Source organism: Lissotriton vulgaris, chromosome 11, assembly GCF_964263255.1.
Source record: "Lissotriton vulgaris chromosome 11, aLisVul1.2, whole genome shotgun sequence".
Lineage (NCBI taxonomy): Eukaryota > Metazoa > Chordata > Amphibia > Caudata > Salamandridae > Lissotriton > Lissotriton vulgaris.
In genome coordinates, this window is record NC_141699.1 from 878,113,342 (window position 1) to 878,135,029 (window position 21,688).

The 21,688-nt window shown below is 47.2% G+C and overlaps 1 protein-coding gene across 3 annotated transcripts in view; it reads right to left on the bottom strand.

Annotated features, from left to right (window-relative positions):
- Positions 1–21,688, bottom strand: part of AMMECR1L (AMMECR1 like) — a 1,368,157-nt gene that overhangs the window by 182,937 nt on the left and 1,163,532 nt on the right. For all 3 annotated transcript variants that reach the window (XM_086944026.1, XM_086944025.1, XM_086944024.1), the window contains one exon: positions 19,571–19,661. In XM_086944026.1, coding sequence (XP_086800152.1) covers positions 19,571–19,661 — 91 coding nt within the window. The remainder of the gene's footprint in view (positions 1–19,570; positions 19,662–21,688) is intronic.

Below are 21,688 nucleotides of genomic sequence, written 5' to 3' on the forward strand. Positions count from 1 at the left end.
GAAATCTGGATTTAGGATACATCTCCCACATGACGATATTCCACCAGATGGGTGGGCTGATGGGAATTTTTTCAGCCCAGTGTTATCACATATGTGATTTGATGGACTCACGGTTCTAGTTCTGACACGACACAAACAGTCTTGTGGACCAGGCAACTCCTATCTGTTGTTCTAGTAGTGGTAGGGGCTTGAGCTGCCTTGGTCGTTAAATATGCCCTTCTGACCCTCCTCACTTTATTTTTTCAGTATAGTTGGGCTACATCTGGCTGATATTTGGGCTACATTTGGGCTCTTTTGTCTCTGGTGGCCATCTTGGGAGACTGCATATCAGATTTTTTTTAATGAAATATAAGAGGATTTGAGAAGTCACTCAAAATGTGCCCTAATTTTTCTTACTTCAGCAATAATCATAATTTCTATGGCAAAATGAACCCCCTCATTTTGTTCCTTTGCTAATTAAATGTTTTAAGTGTTAACACTTTATTCCAATCAAGATGACTTCAGGTGTGCCATACTTTTGTCATAAGTAAGACTGTTAGCGCTCTAGTTGTTCTTTAGAACACTCTGGGACATTCTGTCATTGGGCTATAGTTGGGCTACATCTGGCTGATATTTGGGCTACATTTGTTTTTTTTTGTCTCTGGTGGCCATCTTTGGGCTACATTGGGCAACATTGGGCTGTATTGGGCTACATTTGGGCTCTAACATATATTTAGCCCAATGTAGCCAATATATATTTTTTCAAAGTTAATTTTCGTAAAAACCACTGGAGCATATATCTTGAGACATAGCAAAGGCACATCGGGCTACCAGTCCCTACAATTTTGCCAAGTTTGGTGGAAATGCATTCAGCCGTTCGGGCTAAAAGTGAGGTCGACCGCCCTATGGAAATTAACATGGGGAAAACACGTTTTGGGACCCCCCTTTTATCTCGGCCCCCGCTTGACGAATCCCCCCCAAACTTTCAGGGAAGGACCGGAGCGCCGCGAGGCAAATTTGAGGACATTTTCAGGCAGATTCCTCAACCGGCGCCAGTTATTCCCAATAGAATGTTGAGATTTTGCATTGAAAAAAATCCTAACTATAACTACCTACTGGCGACCGCCAGTAGGTAATATAGCCTCAAAGCAACTCGGTGAGGTCCCCCACCTATAGTCTCCGCGGCACAGAGGGATTCCACAGCATGGCAAGTTTCTTTCAGGTAATTTTTATTTTTTCTTTGACACCATGTGCAAACAAAAAGGACGGTCGACGCGTTTCGTCAAAAGCCTTCAACTGGACATATATATCGCCAGCAGTCTGTGGTTTATACAACATCGTCAAGTAAATCAATCAAAGTAACTATTTTATCATGGCACTCCTTTAAGCAAGCTCTGACTAAAAAACAAGTACGAATAGAGATTCACAAATCATTATTACAGGCCGAGATCTGATAGCAGCTTTTAGAGTACTAGTGCCTGTAGTGTCCTGCAGGGCAAGTCATACAGCAGGCACTCCCCATGGGCAGTCCTAATGCACACCTCACAGCATCCAACACAGGCGATACCAATCAGGTGACTGCGGATAAAGTGGACAGAGCGCATGTGCATGGGGCCAGTATCCTATGTCTGTGTCGCCCACTAATGCACCATGCGGGCCTAGGGACCGTAACAGTGCAGTGTCAACAGTTACCCTGGGGCACTGTTAGAAGCAACCACATAAGTTACTTTGGGAACAGTCACAATGGCCAATTCAGGAACCAAAATCTAATATACCACAAATAGCAGCTGACAATTTCCATCAAAAACAGCTTAAAATGATCATGAATTTCTTGCATGATAAAAAATTGACTGTTTAACTTATGTATAGCATACGTGCCAAATTCACTTCTTGGGCAGTACAAAAAAGAGCAAAAACGTTGTCACCTCGATATTTTTCTTCGCGTGGGTTCTGTTCATAATGATGATCATCGATACCCAAAACATGGATATATTCTGAATTTATAATTCAGAAATGGTGGCTAAAATACGTATGTGCGGGAACTATACACACAGCCCTAATTTTAATGCAATCAACATTTTAAGTACGTGGCAAGTGGAGCAAAATCTTAAAACACAAGCATTTTCAATGAAATAAGTATAAAATAAGTTTTGCTTTTGCAAGTGTTTAAGCGATTGGCATCGTAAATGACAAAGCCTTTTATTTATGTGTTTTAAACTAAACACATAAATAAAAGGCATTGTTATTTTTAATGCCAATAGCTAACACTCTTGCAAATACAAAATTTCACTTTAATGTTGGCCACGCCCATTTATTTAGACGCTGTTCACGATATTCAGGTTACAGTAAGCAGCGTCTACAAAGGGGCACGGACAATATTAAAGTGAAAGCCCATATGGTGCGCTTTCACACAAAGTAAAAATACATGATTAAGAAACGTTGCGCACGGCTGCTGAAGTTAGTTATTAATTAATAAAATAAATAAGCATGACCGCTAATATGAAAGAGGGCGCCTGTAAAATATTTATTAAATAAGGGCGGCCACTAAACTGAAAGCGGACCGCACCGTAAATTAAATTAGTGAAGAAGTGCGGCTGCTACAGTTAAAGTGGACTGCATAGTGATTTAAATAAATACAGTAGTAGGCCTGCTGCTATGTCGTGTGTGGAATAGGGGAAGAGCATTAACCACTTATAAAGCAGAGCATGTAATAATGCCAGTAAAAGGTCCAATCCTTATGGACAGTAACTGAAGACGACAAGGGGGTACAAAGGCAGGACTAACAAGCCTCATAATGAATCGGAAGCCAGTGTTCACGAAGGACAACGGAACAAGCCAATTAAAAATATGGGCGGAGAGTGGGCGGGGTTTCTTTTGCAAACCCTAATACAGCATACCTCGCAGAGCGAGCACCGCATGAGCGCTGCCGCTTGGCTCGACCTAAAAAAAGACAACACATACAGATGAGAGATAATGGGTCTGGCAGATGGGAAGACCACTTAGCAACACAATGAGACTACTGTGAAAATCAGGACGCCTGTGGTTTGTAGGTGATTTTTTCTCAAGGAACCACCACCCGTCAACCACGCCCTGCCATTAAGCACACCGCTGCAGTGCACTGCAATGTGACGGGCGTGAGGCAGCAAAACCTGGGGTCCAAGGTCAAAACAATTCCCCTGGAAGAATTAACACAAATACAATACTGTGTAAGTCAGCCAGTACTGTGCAATGGCCACTGTTACTCTGCTACAGGCGAAAACACGCTTAAACCGTACCGTACAATGACAAGCAAACTGTAGCCAGTGTGGTCCAGCATGTCTGTACAGTGGGAGAACGCACACCTAAATACTATATAATGCCAAGCAAATTGCAGCCAGAGGAGTGTCACAGACAAAGTTGCTGTGCAATGGGTGAACACAAATGTAAAATATTGTGCACTGACAGGCACACGGCAACCAGTGCAGTGTCATATACACTCTGGTTCTCTATAAGATGAACTCAGATTTAGATACTGTACAATGACAAGAAAACTGCAGCAACTGCAGTGTGATAGACACCGTGGGTCCGCACTGGGTGAGAACAAATACTATCAGGAACTTTCACCCAGTGCAGTAGAATAGACACAGAGGCTCTGCTTCAGAAGGGCACCCACTAAGTACAGTGCACTGACAAGCACATAACAGACAATGCAGTGTCACAGATACTGTGGCTCTGCATGGAGTGAACAAACTGTATATGCTGTGTACAGACTAGCACACAACAGACAGTGCAGTGCCATAGCCACGGTGACTCTGCACCAGGTGAACACACAATACAAAACTGTACTCTGACAAGCACACAGCAACCAGTGCAGTGCAATGGACACTGTTTCTCCACACCGGATGAGCACAGATACAGCCCACTGACAAGAACACAGCAGTCAGTGCTGCACTATATACTTAATGGGGAAAGGGGGCCGAGCGGCCACTCTCCCCAGACCGATATCAGCCTCAAACACTCAATCACCCAAGGCCTGGACGAACTTCAGTGGGGAAGGGGTGGGCGCATGGCACCTCTACCCAGGCCGATATCTGCCCCGTGGACCCCATCCCCAGGACCCAGCTATGTCGACTTGGGTTCCCTGGAGCCCACCCAGGGAACACAGTGTGCTATGGGACTGTGGGGAGAGCTTCAAATTCCCAGTGGTCCGAGCTGGCTCCCCGTCTCTTACAGGAGGCGGCGTTGCTCTTGCACACAAGGAGCTACTAGAAATGCAGCTCCAGGTGGGAGAAATCTTTAATCTGTTTCCCTGCTCACATGGCAGCAGGCAGGGAAACAGATGAAAACTCTGCTTCCAGCAAGCAGGAGCAGTTTGACGGCTCCCGCTTGTTGGGAGCGGAGTTAGTATTTGCTCTCTGTTAGTAGGTGCTGTCAAAGCTCCTGCCAAGCAAGAGCAAACAGCTATCTCCTGAGGTGGGACACCTCAGAAGATAGTAGGGTGCGGCCCTGGCGAGTGGCGGTCCCCAGGGCCATAAATGGCTCTAGGAGGGTGGCTGCACAGCTCTTCTCCTTTGTTTTGAATGCGCTGGCCCCAGAGAGGTGGTGGACCCAGGACCATATAGGGCCCAGGAGGGGGGCAGCCCCCCTCCATGTTTACAATTTAGATTTAGCCTTAGGGAGGTGGTAGTCTCGAGGTTGGGGGTTTGCGTGGACCCCCTCTACAATGTTTACTTTAGCCCCAGACAGGTGAGTCCTTCCAAAAGCCCTAGGATGGAGGTCTGTGCGGCCCCCTCCTTTTTTAAAAAAAACAGGGAAGGCAGTGGTCCTCAGGGGGGAGGTATTCCACGTCGCTCTTTCATATGTCTATGTAGCCCGGGCAAGGTGGCGGTGTCTGGAGTATAAAAATGCCCTTCGAGGTTGCAGCTCTTCTGATAAGGGGGAAAATATTTTCGAATAGTTCTAGGTTGTGATCTGAGGCTTTGATAAGGATTGTCCCATTATTATAGATGGAGATGGTGACTTCTACTTTTGTAGGCTGAAGAGGGGGTTACCGAGAATCTTGAGCCAAGGAGAAGTTTCCTGGATGCAGAGATATGGGAGAAGGGAGAGTAAGGCTTTCCTCCAGAGAGCCCTTCTTTTCGTATAGAGGATGAGGTCACATGTGATATCACCTAGGCACTATTTAACATCCAGTTAGTCATCCAGTTATGCAGTTAATTTGTAACCACAATCTTACAGGGCAGCACTTTCTGGCTCAGGGACGAAAGCCAATTGCAGCTTTTCACGAAGGACTTCATTGACATTAACTTGCACCAGAACAAACCCCTGGAAATGAGATGGTTATCCACACAGGTGGCCTTGGTGCATACTAAAAGAAGAAGTTGAACTAGGAATCATTATACATGGAGGAATGATACCAAATGTAATTATGAAAAAGGCAATTTTATACTGAGCCGAGGGTAACAAAAACTGAAGTTATATCTGCAACGCTGGAAAGAATACAGCACATGCAAAAGCTATTAATGTTATTAATAATTTTAAGCAACTGGGGCGTGGCTACAGTGCACTGCGAGATGGCTGCCTGCTAAGAGACATAATCCTGTTACTACCATCCTTACAATCTACCTAAGCTCGCTGAAAAAGTGAGTACTGCCATGTGGACATACTTGGGACATGCGGCAGTGATCTGCGAGTCCGGAATCCATGGTTATCCGCCAAATTGGAAGAAGGAGCTGTGTGGCGGGGACTGAGAGAACATGGCCGCCAATGATTGAGATACGGCGGAATGAGGGGAACCTGCGTGAGAGACGAGTGGCGGCTGTGGCGCTGTTGACCAGCCGAGGGGCATCACGACAGGCCAAAACGGCAGTTTGGGATGCCGCTGTGCCCTATCGCGCTCTTACTGACACCGGCGCTAAATATCCGGAGAGCGGCGACCGGCGGACGTTGGAGGCCTCTGTCCTCCGAGCTGCTGCGGGCTGCCGTGAAGCTGTCAGGAGAAGAGGGCTGCGGATATCGATAGAGCGTCCGCTCCCCCCCCCCCCAGAGTGCAAAAGGATATGAAGTAAGAGCGACGGGGCAGGGCTCAGTCGATGTTGGGCTGATTAACGCTGTGCAGCCTGGGCTTTCATTGGCAGTATTGCCTTGCAGAGTCCGTGACTAGCATTGCGTCTTGGTTGGCCTACACGGGGGCCTTGAGCCTGCCCTGCTCTCTACACCCAGGGTGTTCCCTGCGAGACCGTTCGGTGCGGGGGGAGTCCTACTGTGGGTGGACTGCAAGCACTGTCTGGCATCTCCTTAGCAGCTAACGCAGGGGGGTTGCTCTGGCGGTGTGCGTGCCCTCTGGGTCTACCATTCCCCTGCACTGCGGGCCAGCCGAGATCCCATGACCTATAGCTGGAGAATATTCTGAGCCGGGGCATCAGCTGAACACCAGTGATTGAGATTACGAGGAGCGGCCTGTGTGTCTGCTGATACCACGTGCTCACTGCCTGTGACTGCGAACTGCCTGCTGGGTGCTACTCTAGTGTGACTCAGTGCTGACGCCAAGCCCCTGTGCTCATCCTAGAATTTATCCCATCACTTGCTGACCCACTGTGGTGATGTTGCGCCATTTGACATTTAGGTGTAGCGGAAGGAACGTCCTCTCTTGCCTTGGAAGTACTACTTGGGTTCCACCGATCCACAGCGGGCTTGGGCCTACAACAGACGGCGCAACTCGGCACGGCTTGGCACAGCACATCACGGGGTGAGGCTGACTGCGCCGCCACTAACCCTCGACCATGGGCAAGACGGACCCTGAACAGCCCAAGATCCCATCGAAAGTAAGCGCCACATTTGCACCGTAGACATGACGGCGGAGCAGGGTGCCACTCAAGCCTCACCAGATGACGCGGACGACTTGGAGGAAGACATGCGGTTCATATTGCTGTAAGTGCGCACTGGTCTTAAAACCATTGATAGCAACATTGATGCCCTCATGTCCAGCCTTGATGGTGTCAAAAGGTGGACACACACGAAACGAGGCTGGACGTGCTGGAGAATAGGCTGTCTGATACTCACGATTTCACGGCTGAAGCGAGAACACAAATCCTTAACATGGAGAAGGTGATGGAGGTCAAAAGGCTGAAAAACGAGGATTTGGAGGCGCACTCCCGACGGAACAATCTTCGAATAATTGGCCTGCCGGAATCGACAGCCATCACAAAAATGGAGCCCTTCCCTGACAACCTTCTACGCAAGCTGTTTGGTCCAGTGCTATCCCCGGTCATGATAGTTGAGAGGGCGCATCGGATACTTGGACCTCGACCGGTACCAGGCGCACCACTGCGCCCTATAATAGCACGCCTCCTCAACTACGCGGACAGGGATGCTATTCTCCGTGAGGTGAGGATCAAAAGCCCAATCACTCATCAGGGTAACAACTTGTCCTTCTATCCGGATTAAACCCTAACAATGCAGGCCGCCCGCATGGATTTCATGCCAATGAAACAGATTTTACAGTCTAACTCTGTTCCCTACACAATGCTATACCCTGCGAAATTGAAAATTACTCACGATGGTCAAGCACATTTTTTCACGGATTCCAAGTCTGCTCTGAAATTCACGAAACACATCTGCCCTCGTAAACCTTCTAAAGCTGCCTCAAAGAGCTCAACGACGTCGCCATCTCTCAGTCATGCTGATCAATAACTTGCTAAAGTGATGGACATTATAGCTGTTTATTCACGTAACTGCACATGTCCGCACACTAGCCTATGGTACGGAAGTGGAGCCCACGATCTGGCCGCGACGCTGTGCTGCCAGTATCTTACTGTCGGTGTCAGACTATATTTGATATGTATGGTTTCTTTTCTGGTAAGTATCCTTTTCCAGGGATGCAGGGCTAGGTGGTTATACTGTTATTGCAGCCTGGCCACCCTGGTAGGTGTCTGCTGTTGTTCCTTCCCCCTGAGGGTGATCCCCCAATTGTTTTTGTAGTTTTATATAAGGAGTGGGGTGAAAGTCGGGATGGGGAGGGGTTTGTATTCTCGACCTAATTGGGCGGTTAGAGTGGGTGGGTTCTGGGGTATCATGCATCAAACACAAGCCAATGTATATATATCGACACAGTGAAGATTGTTTATTGTGGTTGTAATGACACCAACTTTGGGAACTGTACATTTACTCCAGGGTACTATGTCAGACAGTGGCACAATTCAGTTGAGACTTGCCACGCCAGGGGGGCCAATGGGTGAGGACTATAGGTTACTAACATGGAACATCAGAGGGCTAAACTCTCCTAATAAAATTTGCCATGTTTTTGCATATTTGAATCGCCACAGTACCCAGATCGCATTCTTGCAGGAAACACACCTGACCAAGTCCTCAGAAACTAACATTGCGCTTAAATGGGTGGGGTACAAATTAGCCTCATCATATTCATCCTACGCCAGGGGGGTTATCATACTGATCAAAAAGGACATCCCTTTCATGCCAGACAAGACCCACGTTGATGACGAAGGTCACTGCGTAATGGTTCATGGCAAACTAGGCACTACATTAATCACCCTCATCAATATGTCCCATAACAGAAGAGCCAGAAGTGTTTCAACGAATGTATGGTATACTAAGACAGTGACCTGAAACAGCCGTTTTGTGGGGGGGGGGGGGGGGGGCTGAATACGTATTTACATCCTGCTCTGGCTAAATCTAACCCACAAAGCACTCGTACGCCTAACTTGCACCGGAGTGTTAACCAAGCTAAGCTGGAGTTCGGACTGGTAGATATATGGCGACTACGTGATGGCACAAAGAGGGAAGGAACACAGGCCACGCATGCGCATAACAGCTGGTCCAGATTAGACTACTGGCTTCTTAGCGAGAACGCGGTGGAGTGGGTGACAGAGATAGCCAACTACCCATGCACGCTCTCTGATCACAATCCAGTGCAAATGGCTCTAAATATTCCCCATACGATACACCGCCCATTCACTTGCCGTTTACGTTCAGAGGCGTTATCCGATCCCTTGTATAGCAACACAGTACACAAGGCGATAGAAAACTATTTCGTGGATAACAAAGGCTTGGTAGATAGTGCCGCCACACTTTGGGAGGCGTTTATGGTAATGTTCGGGGGAGTATATATAGGCACCACAGCCGGCATACTGAAGGATTTTAGGACACAACTCGCCAACATAGAGACCACACTAAAAACCCTAGAGAGAGACTATGCAGATAACCCTGCCCCGGATACATTATCACACATTCATGCATATCAGGACGATAACACAGCTGCAGAGTCGTAAATTTGCTATATTTCACGCCGACACACAGCTAGGAAGTATGGAGAGGGAGGCAGATCAGGCAGAAATTTGGATGGGAAAATCAGAGCATGCGATGACAATTATCATATTGATAAAATAACTGACGCCCAGGGAAGAGAACACTATGCTCCTTTGGAAATAGTGGAGCAGTTCAGAGACCATTATGCCAATATGTATACTTCTCGGGGGGCGGGTTCCTACTCCGCAGTAGAGGAAAATCTAAATGACATTACCTGTGCGTGGCTGGCGGATGGGCATCAGGAGTACTTGATTCAACCTATAGACGAGGTGGATATAAAAGCTGCGATCTATGCACTACTGAATGCAAAAGCATTGAGGCCGGACAGTTTGATCGTAGAAGTTTATTAAGCCTATGCAGACCTCATCACTCCACACCTATTAGAGATGTATGCTGAGGTGCATGAGACTGGTGTCATGCTCTAATCATCACTCTTCTGAAGAAAAACAAGGCCTGACGCATTCTAATCCTATTGGCCCCTATCTCTGATTAATATTGACGCAAAAATTCTTGCCAAGATCCTAGCCACATAACTCCAACCATTGATGTTGTGTTTGGTCCTACCGGACCAATCGGGATTCATCCCGGAGTGATCCACGTCGCATAACCTACAAACTATTTTTGCAATGATCCATGTTCTGGATCCCAATTTGCATGCTGCGGCGGTCATGCTTGACGCAGCCAAAGCATTTGACTCCATAGAGTGGGACTACATGTTCTGTATTCTGCTGCGTATGGTATTCCCAGCACTTTTTCTGGGATGGGTAAGAATACTGTATAATGACCCGTCGGCAAGGGTTCGAGTAGGAAGTCTAACATCCAAGCCCTTCCCTGTCTTATGAGGTACCCGTCAGGGCTACCCTCTATCGGCACTTCTGTTCGCTATTGTAATTGAGCCCCTAGCATGCGTGATACGACAAAGACACAGAGAGACGGCTTTAAATTTAAATCACCGTCCCGTCGGCATCTCACTTTACGCCGACGACATGGTACTTTTTATACGAGAACCTGCCATGATATATGGCGCAGGTACTTAGAGAGTACATCAGATTTGGACTGATCTCAGGAATTAATATAAACTGGGATCCGTTGATTATTATCCCTCTGACGACAGTCACCCCTGCACCGCCTGTGGAATATCCGATAGTATGGTCAGTGGGCCCGGTCAAATATTCGGGGATTTGGGTTCACCGAGAACCTGATATTGTCTTAAGGGAGAATTATGGATGGGCCTGTGTATCGCTAGACCACCAAATAGATACCTGGATTGCACTGCTGCTGTCCTTAGCGGACGGCATAGCTATTATAAAAATGGTGGTATTGCCCCACTTTTTATATCTCTTCCAATAAAAATGGCACAGGGATTTTTCACTACACTGTGTACATCACTACTTCAACTGATCTGGGGAGGCAAGCAGGCTCGGGTAGTTTGGAACACTATCACCCTGGACCTGGATTATGACGGGGCTTTCGGCGCACTGGATCCATAGATATATTACCTGAGCGCACAGGCACAATATGCTTACTATTGGTTCAACAAACATACCACACGTGGCAGTCGAGGTTGGCGATGCCTCTCCAGTACTTCTTCATAGCATCATCACACACACACAACGGGATACTCCAAAAACGGAAATAAACACGATAGACACCACAGTGGCGGCGTGGCAAGCCGTTGGGCAAATCGCGGACAAATTGCCTTTATATGCCCCGGCGATGCCACTGGAGCATCATATGGCACTCTTGTGACAAAAGAGGCGGGCCCGATCTGCCTACTCGAGGAGGCAGGACTGAGCACTATGCGGGATCTCTACCCGGGTGGCACCTTCCTCACCCCGAGGACTTGCAGTATATTGTCAATCCTACACTGCTCTTTCGGTTTGCTGTGCATAGGTTGAGACTTGCTATAAAATTGCACTACCACACATATCCGTCCGAGCCTCCGGCTCGCCAATCCCTACAGCTAATACTGACCACTCCCACACAAAAGAAATTAATCACAAAGCTATACAGGGCAATACGAGCTGAGAAGACTAAAGGGCCAGATCGGAGTTTAAATCGTCGGAATACCGTGCTGACCCCCCCTATAACAATGACGGAGTGGGAACATGTGTGCAGCCTTATCGGTAAGCTTACACCGAATGGAAACCTTCATATAATTCATTTTAAACTCTTGCATTAGACACACTACACACCCCTCCGCTTGCACAAATATGGTTTGAGAGACACTAGTAGATGTAAACGTTGTGGTCAGATGGAAGCTGATTTTATACATCTCGCATGGGACTGTGGGAGGGTGGCCTCTTATTGGCAGCAAGTGGTGTCTGTGTCAGAGATCCAGTGTGTGCCGTTGGTATGTCAGTCAGTCAAGCAAGCTTTATTCGACAAATGTCATAAAAGCAAAACACATACAGCTTATCATAAGATGTTAAAGAATTATTTCAGCCACACATTATGTAAATATATATTGTTATACATTATAAAATCCAACGATTTAAACAATTGAAGATACAAAAAAATTTCATGATATATAAAATACTCGTAATTAGAAAGACCAGATCTTAGCAATTCATCCACTGATCATTTTACTCCTAAGAGTCCATAACTACCCTAGATACTTTGCCACTGCGGTATAAACCAAAGGATTGGTACTCGTACAGATTATTCTAACTGCTGTCATACCACTCCTGGTGCCTAGTAACTTACACATTGTGCGCAGCGATACCCTACGCGGTGCAAAATACGCCGGGCACCCAAATAACATGTGGGTAGTTGATTCCATAGGCGCTGGACAACAGGGACAGGTAACCATTCCACCATTTGACCACCTAGATGTAAATGCAAATGGGTGCCGCTCGCAGCCGTGTGGAGTTGCATTTGTTATACTAGCGAGGAGGAGAAAGGCTTCCCTGGGACCTGAAAGGAGCTTACCTGCGCACACGCTGTTGGGGACGAACTGACTTGCTGATTGTTGCCCAGAGGGTGCGGGACTGCGAGTCCCAGCAGGCGGAGCGCCATAACCAGCAGGCGCACCTGTGACTCTTCCCGCCCCTCCCCCCAGCACCAGAAAACGGCTCGCAGCCCCTGCTTTGCGGGTGCCGCTCGCAGCCGTGTGGAGTTGCATTTGTTATACTAGCGAGGAGGAGAAAGGCTTCCCTGGGACCTGCAAGGAGCTTACCTGCGCACACGCTGTTGGGGACAAACTGACTTGCTGATTGTTGTCCAGAGGGTGCGGGACTGCGAGTCCCAGTAGGCGGAGCGCCATAACCAGCAGGCGCACCTGCGACTCTTCCCGCCCCTCCCCCCTGCACCAGAAAACGGCTCGCGGCCCCCGCTTTGCGTGAGCCGCTCGCAGCCGTGTGGAGTTGCATTTGTTATACTAGCGAGGAGGAGAAAGGCTTCCCTGGGACCTGCAAGGAGCTTACCTGCGCACACGCTGTTGGGGACGAACTGACTTGCTGATTGTTGTCCAGAGGGTGCGGGACTGCGAGTCCCAGCAGGCGGAGCGCCATAACCAGCAGGCGCACCTGCGACTCTTCCCGCCCCTCCCCCTAGCTTAAAGGAGTGTCGCCACGCGGGACACCCGCGGGTCGGAGCACGGGGCGAAGCCCGGGCAAAGGGCTGGCTGTTTGAGGCCCCTCCCCCCTGCACCAGAAAACGGCTCGCGGCCCCCGCTTTGCGTGAGCCGCTCGCAGCTGTGTGGAGTTGCATTTGTTATACTAGCGAGGAGGAGAAAGGCTTCCCTGGGACCTGCAAGGAGCTTACCTGCGCACACGCTGTTGGGGACGAACTGACTTGCTGATTGTTGTCCAGAGGGTGCGGGACTGCGAGTCCCAGCAGGCGGAGCGCCATAACCAGCAGGCGCACCTGCGACTCTTCCCGCCCCTCCCCCTAGCTTAAAGGAGTGTCGCCACGCGGGACACGCGCGGGTCGGAGCACGGGGCGAAGCCCGGGCAAAGGGCTGGCTGTTTGAGGCCGTTAGAGGACGGGAGAGACCGGGACCGGGCCATTCCCCCTGGTCGGCTATCCCTGTCCACCAAACCTACATAAGGAACGGATCACTTAGACTTCGAAATGTGTACCAGGGAAACCAGAAGCAAATCTTCTATGGCAGCGGCAGGAGCCGTTAAAGGTACCATTGACAATTATTTTGTCAAAGCTGGATCACTTCTGATAGAGGACATTGCAGTACTCAAGAGACGTATTTCTCAGGAAATTGACTGGGTAAGGAGATCATCAATGGGCCCAATGGCTCTAGCCAAGACTCCTGATGGAAGGCTAGAAGCCAGCAATTCTGGCTTTGGGGGTTAATCAATCATCCACCAACCCAGAATTTACAATGAAGGCCTCAAGTGATCTTGAGGACATGAGCCTAATGACCCTACCTACAGGCCAAAAACCCCAAACCCCACTTGAAACCCCGCTTCCAATTCCTGAACTCCACGCAGTCATAGCCACTACCAGTGAGAATGCTTCTGATCTCACAAGAGGAGTCAGGGAAGGAGCTATTCAAAAAAGGAAGAAAGGGGGTCAAAACAAGGGAGGGAGAAAGCCAAAAATCCCTAAGCCCAATCCTGCAAGGAATGATGTCAGTGTTGGCGACACCAATTCTGCCCACTCAGACAAGGACAGTGTAGTGGCCCCACCATTAGTCTCTGTACCTACGGTAACACCATGTCGCTCTAATAATACTTCCACGGAATCCCCCAGTGATGATATCACATTGGCAGATATAGGCACACTCTTTAGGTCTCTCTCAAGTCCTCTTGAGGCCCGCCTGATAAAGATCGAAGCTAAGCTGGTTAACATTGAAAAATCTACAGTCCAGCTAGCTGACTCCCTGAAACTAGAAATCAAGGGAGCCAAACGGGTTCCGGACGCAAAGTCTAAAAGGGGAACTGAGCAAATAACAATGATGAAGAAAAAGGGCCCAGCCACTCCTCAAGATATACAACCCAAACCAAATCAACATAAGATCCCCCAACCCCTGGCCAACTCTAACATGAACATTCCTCCCACAAAAACCCAGGCTGCACTGATTCCACCCCCAAACACAACTACACATCCTAAAGATACTGCTACACTCCCGGACAAACCACAGAGTGAATTAAAACCCCCAGATAATATACAAAATATCGCCCGGAAAACCAAACCTGTGAATCTACCACCAGAGGCGTCCCCCTATACAGTCATCTTAGCGGGGGTGCCTGAGCTAAAACCCATGGCTATAGAATCGATCGCCTCTCTTAAAAATAAAGTCATCAGCTGGCTGTCCATATATAGACCTCTTCCACAAGGTACATCTAGTGATGTTCTCATGGTCAGACGGGCTACCTGGGTGAGATATATGAGAAAAACAATCAGAGGTGATTGTGTCCTGGTTACTTTCAGAGAACCGAGTACAGCCTCTTACATCTGCAGTTGGGCCCCTGACGACCAAGGGAGCAACATCCAGTCCCTCCCTCTCTCATTTTTCTACCCATCGAACGTATACACACTAGAAGCTCAGAGATGGGGGTACCACCAGGAAATGTTGGGAGAATGGGAGAGTAACTGCAGGGAGAGGAGGGAACCACATTATCACAGGAGTACGGTCCCCGAATATTTACCTTCATATGGTGATGAGGAAGGATGGGAGACTAGCACTAGGAGGAGGGGCGGATGGGGCGGAGGCATGAGAGGAGTCCCTGGGCCCCATAGAATCCACTACCCAGCCTACCTTCCTACCCATAATAGGTATAGCAGCCTTGAAATGGTTGACTGACAGCTCGAGTTTCAAGGGAGGGACCAGCTCCATTCCCATTTGATAGATGATAGTGATGATAGATCCACCCCCCTTGAACAAGCCCCGGTTTCATGGGAACAGACAGAACCTGTACATTGTCAAGATTCCGGCTATTCCAGAGCGGATATTTCCAACACTGACAGTAACATACGGTTAGGTCAGGGGGAATTGTTACTTCATCCTATGGCCAATTGTGGCACAAACGAAAGCAACTACCCCGATATAGGGCCACCACCGACAAGATCCCAAACATTGATTCTGATCTCATGGAACGTGGCCGGCTGGGCAATAAATTGGATTGTCAGGAATGGGTTTCTTTCATCAATTCAAAAAGTATCTGCCTCTTCCAGGAAACCTGGGCGCGAGAGGAGTTTACATTCCAGGGGTTCGCAGTATTCTCAAAACCAGCTAAATGGGGGGGCCGGGGAAGACCGTCCGGAGGGCTGCCAATTTGGGTAGCATCCCATTTGGGCTGTCAGGCCATCTGCCTAACTGTAGATTCAGACGACATACTAGCTGTCCTCTTAGAATGGCCAAATTCCTCCAAACTGGCGATAATAAACGTGTACTCAAGACCCGTAGCCACGCCACGAGAATCAAACACCATCGAGGAACTCTCCGCTTTTTTGAGTGAAATTCCAGGGGAGCTCTACTACGTGGTTGGAGGGGATCTAAACTCGCACTACGAGCCACTGTCAGGCCTTCTTGATGGACCCTCCCTAGAGGAGGATTCACGATGGCTGATACCTGCCACAGTGGCACCACCACCAAGAGCCTGGACTCCCCTCTCTCTTCAGATAACCGCCCTTACCCTAAATAAAGGCCTAAGGGCCTGCAATGGGCGCACTAAATCAGACATGCCAAGTAAATGCACCTTTAATAAAGCTGGAAGCGAATCAAGATTAGATTATATCCTCGTCCAATTGTCATGTTGGTCACGAATCATCGACTTCAAGGTAATTGATAGACGGGATAGTGACCACAACGTCCTGGAGCTCGAATATGCCCTACCAGGCATCGAGGATATGGGACGGGGTAAACAAAGTCCAAATCCAGGGCTACTCCTAGAGAACAACCGAAGGAGAGTAAGGTGGGGGAAACTGGCCACTAGTGGCTATAAGCTAGCTAAACTCTATGCCAGAATTACCCCGGTGCTGGAAAAGGCATTCGCTATTGGTGAGGAACTTGGTGATGGGAAAAATAGAGACCTGCTAGGGCGGACCCATATAGATCTAATAAACACCATGGAGTTAGATCTCTTTGTAAAGGAGGGGGTAGAACTAGCGGGACACACAAGAAGACCTGGTATAACGCTACATGCCGGGACTCCAAACGTGATCTGCTACTCGCAATAAAGGCGTGCAGAAGTAGGGAGGAGATACAATCTAGGAGACGGGCACACAAGAAACTGCTGGCAAATGCCAAGGCTGAATGGGACCAACAACACTGGGAGGATCTCTCCAGTGCACTAGCCATCAGAGATTCTAGTAAATTTTGGCGGGTAGTCAATAGTGGAACAGAGGATCTCCCTTCGGCAATTGAACCCAACATTGCTCCGCGTATATGGCAAAACCATTTCCAGTCACTATATGCAACAGAGGATGAGGCTCTGAGTTCCCCCCAATACACGCTAGTGAATGACCCCGAGGGTGAACCCTTCACAGAAAAAGAAGTTCGGGCAGCTATAGCGGGGTTGTCATCAGTGAAAACCCCGGGGCTCGATGGGGTACCGGGCGACCTATTCAAGCAGGAACCAGGGGTATGGGCCCCCTATCTCCTGCTGATATTCAATGCGGTCCTCAAGGGGATGGAGGTCCCAGATACTTGGCTGGGCGCAGAGGTGGTTCCAATATTTAAAAAGGGATCCCCTCTGCTCCCAGCCAACTATCGTCCAATTAGCCTTATCGATGTATCCCAAAAGCTTTTCGGCAGGCTAATTTTGGACAGGTTGCAGAACTGGCTGGAGAAGACAGATACCCTGACCCCATACCAGGCAGGATTTAGGAGGGGGGTGTCCACAATTGACCAAATTTTTAGGTTGAACCTCATATATTGGAGGACAGCATTGATCGAGGGCGGCACTCTGTACACGGTTTTCGTGGACTTACGTGCCGCCTTCGATTTAGTGCCAAGTTGTGGAAGGTCATGGAGGAGATAGGCGTCCCGAAAGACATCTTGGCATCCTGATGAGATTACATCATAACAACTTTGCACGTGTCAGGTGCGGGAGAAGTGGCAACCTAACTGAAACATTCCCCGTTCGCAGAGGGGTGAGACAGGGTTGTGTGCTTGCACCGACCCTGTTCTGCCTCTTTGTGACCGGGGTCATTGCGCACCTGACAAGGATTGCCAACACTGACACCCCAAAACTGACCGGCAGCAGGGTGCCCGCAATTATGTTTGTGGACGACACCCTGCTGCTGTCCAAATCCCCGATGGGCATACAGCGGGTGTTGGATGGTTTTCTTGAGTTCTGCACAGAAAGGGGACTTGAAATCAATCCGCAGAAAACCAAATTTATGATTCTTAACCCCATGCCCCTTAACCGCCCCAACCCTAGCTTGGTACAGTACGTTTGGAAAGGGTCCACACAATTGAGTATCTGGGGATAGCCCTAAATCAAAACCTAACGTGGTCGGCACATCAGTCAAAAGCAAACATGAAACTGGCACAGATGGCGGGTGGTATCATGAGAATAGCGAGCAAGTCACCATATCGCCCACTCAGCCCTGCAATCCAAATTTATAAGGCCCAGGCGCGGTGAGGAGTTACCTACGGGGGAGAGTTGTGGGGCTATATTGCATCGCCAAAATTGCTGACTACAGAAAATAAATTCCTTAGGCAGCTCACAGCTCTTCCTTCAAGTACTCAACTCCTGCCCCTAAGGCTGGATCTGGGCCTCCGGCCCATTACGGAGGAACTAGGGCTTAAACCACTAACCTTTTGGCGCCGCCTCTGAAGCAGCCCGGACCTCGCTACCTACAGAACTGAGTTACAGGAATTTTTATCGCTGCCCAATGCCACTAAGACGCCCTGGCTAAATTACATCAAGAGAACCTGCAAGATACTTGGATTACCAGAATTATGGTCAGATCCGGTAAATACAAGTAACAGGATGCTGAGGAAGTCGCTGTCCAGAGCCTATTATGACAAAACGCTCCTCCGAGCTCTGGATAGCACTCGTGAAGGATCTCTGACTCATCACTTTATAAAAACCAAAGATTCATACAAACTTTAAAGTGTCCTAGATGGTATGACTTCGGCGCTAACTAGAAAACTACTCCTGCAATGGAGGTACGGGATCTACCCTTAGGATCTTTTACCGTAGCATGGTCCTGTCGGCCTCCTACAGAGACGTGCCCTGCATGTGCCCACACAAAGGAGAACGATGTGCACGTGTTTTTTTTCTGTCGAGCCTACCAGAAAAGCAGGAAATACTGGCTGGTCCCCCTCCTCAAAAACATGGGACTCAGAAAATTTTTACCCGCATACAGAGTTTTACAGACTGATTTATCCCCACCAATTGTGTTTGCCCTGGCAAAATTCTTAACTGCAATGTGGTATGCCCGAACCCGATTGATAAAGAGAGCTGGAGTCTCTTGACAGACTTATATCCTCTGATATACTGGTACTCATTAGTGATTATTATTTGTTTTTAATCTTCAAATGCATTTTATATTAATGATACAATGACATTTTTTAATTTTTAATTGATGTGATAACTTTGTACATCTTTTATGATCATGTGATCGAAATAAAGATTTTGAAATGAATGAGTAAATGCATTGATTGGCAGGCTTCCAATTCTGAGTTGGAAATAGAGCTTTCTATCAAGTGGCCTGGTTATATCATCCCAGTAAGTTTCCAGGGAGGTCTCATACCGTTGGTATGTCTTCTTTGTTATATTTCTCATGTAAAGGGGGTCCTGGGAAAAGTCATACATATTGTATTGCTCCTGGCTAAACATAGAGTTGCTATTCATTGGGAAGGTACGCATGTGCCGAAAGTTGCACATTGAATTCGAGACATGGTCTACTGCAAAGAAAACTTGGAACTATATGCGGAGAAACTGCTGATATCATCCAAGCCTAAGGACATATGGGAGCAACTACGTCAGTTCCTTCAACTGCAGACCATGCTTACTCGCAGGCATAAACAGGGTAATGCCCTAGCGCATCTGACGTGCACTGGTTTTCACAATTTGATCTGTTATACATATCTCTTGTGGTGTAGATTGATCACGATTTGTACATGGCTGGTTTGATGCAAACGCTACTCTGTGTAGTAGTATTGATGATTGTTATTTTTGAAACGCAATAAAAAAAAAATTAAAATAAGTTTAAGCAGCTGATTAACATAACCGGAAATTTATCCAGTACCATTATGTGAAAGATTTAAAAAGATTATGTAAACATGCACAATAATTAAACTATTTCTCCTACCCATTAGAAAGACTCTGGAAAGTAGTGGTGCAATCACATTTTTAAGTTGATGTATTCCTACCTTGTTCCTTGGCAACTTCAGGGAGGTACGTAGCTGTTCGTTTCACTCCTTTCTCATTTATAAACTCGATTCGGATACCGTGCACTCCCACCTGCACAGGAAAAGGTCTGATGAGAGCAAGCAAGTACATTGATTTTTCAATCTGAAAGGGGAAAACTCATATCCCGGAAATAATTTGTTGCGAGGCAAATACACTGTATAAGATAGGAAAAAGTGACAATCTAACAATATCAGCCTCTTGAGCCTCATTTTACATCAGACATTTTGACTGGGTTCCAAGAAAATCCTCTAACTTAACCATTTTGTCCCAGCTGTACCTTAAAATCCTTTCATAACAGTAACAGCATAATAAGGTACCAACTTGCTGCAACAAGGTAGAGGGGAGAATGTGCATCCAATATAAAGCAGACTTCTATATCTAAGGAACTACTTGCAGTAATAATTTGTTCCTCTACTTCTGGTGCATAGAGCCTCGTCTATATACATAGGTCCTCCCATTAAACACACTAAGCAATAGTAGTAAAATAATGGAATTCAGAATTACACTGCAACTCAGGATTCCAACCTAGGTTTCTACTTTCTCTACTTTGCCAGACCGAATACATTTATGAATTTACAGACACAAGAGCAGAGTCAGGTATAATGAATGGATGAAAGGTTGAGATTTACTAACATGAGTTACCATGTTTAGTACAAGACATTTGAGTCCCATATCCTTAGCCACCATTGTTTATTTGCCTAGGACAATTTCAAAGTTTAAAATTAAATGTGGGATTGGCAGTATACAAGAAGCTATGGAGTTTACCATAAGAACGATACTTGAGCAGACCAATATATAGTATTTGAATTAAGATTCTTTCTGATCTGTTGATAAAGGTACAGACATATTTCTTAAGAACGCTGCAGATGCTGCGCTGACCACATCAGCATGAATGGGAATGCACTAATGGGAGGTGGTGTCTCAATGAAGTACCACTCAATTATATAGGGACTACTCTCCAGCAAGACAGTGGTCCTAAATGTATTATTTCCTACATAGAGGCACTAAACTTCAAAAAAGTCTGTCTAAAAAGTGAAAGGGTTTGGTTTTCCCCAACTTCCACACAAAAGACGGGTTCTGACACTTGCAGGCATCCTGCTCACGGAAACAGCTTGGTTGGGGGCATTTTGCTCTGTTTTTAGTATTCAGTCAGTGAGTCAAAAAGGTCTTTATTGCGATTTACATCATAAAAGACATACTATACATACACAGCACAATCCGTAAGTAAAATGTCATAATATAAGCAATAAAATCCATAAATACAATACTTGCTAAAAAACAGAAGTACAAAGTTATTAAATATATATACAAAGACTCGTGACTGATACCATCAATAAATCATCTAAACAAAAACAGTATTCTTATAAAATAGTCAGAATTGCTAAAGCCACCAACTACATCATACACACTGTTATATTACGGACACAAGTTCCGGATCCGAATTATCCAGGCCCAACCGACAAATTTAGTTACACCTATAACAATATATTTTGCAGTGTCAGATTTCAAGATTCTACTAGCGGCTTGTGGGGATCTGGTTCCCAGCAAATGGCATACAGGGCTTAGCCATATTCTTCTATGTATACATTGGACAGCAAAAAAGGAAATGGTCAACGGTTTCTACCTCTTCCACACAAAAGGGACATTTATCATTGCCAAGTAGATTCCAAGTTCTCGTTATCCCTCGAAGCGGAAGAGAGCCTACTCTTAACTGATGATACAGTTTGCAATCTAGTGGCTTTGTTATAATGTCCCAGTATTTTTCATTAATGGGAGCATCCTTGATACCAAGGAATAATGCTGTCATAGAACTACCCAGAACAGTTGCTAATCTCTTTGCCTTAATCCTGCTCCAATAGGCTTCGTTAAAAAACTTCTTTGAGGGGAAAACAGCAGTGGCAGGGTCGGCCCATAAGGACCCCATCCCCATATCAATCAGAGAGGCCATTATTTTGGATAACCATGGAATCCTGGACAAGCCCCTTAACCCTTTTACTTCCAGTAGGGCCTCGGCATACATGGACAGTTCCGGTGTCATCCACAGACGCCGCCAAAACGCCAGTGGATTATACAGTACC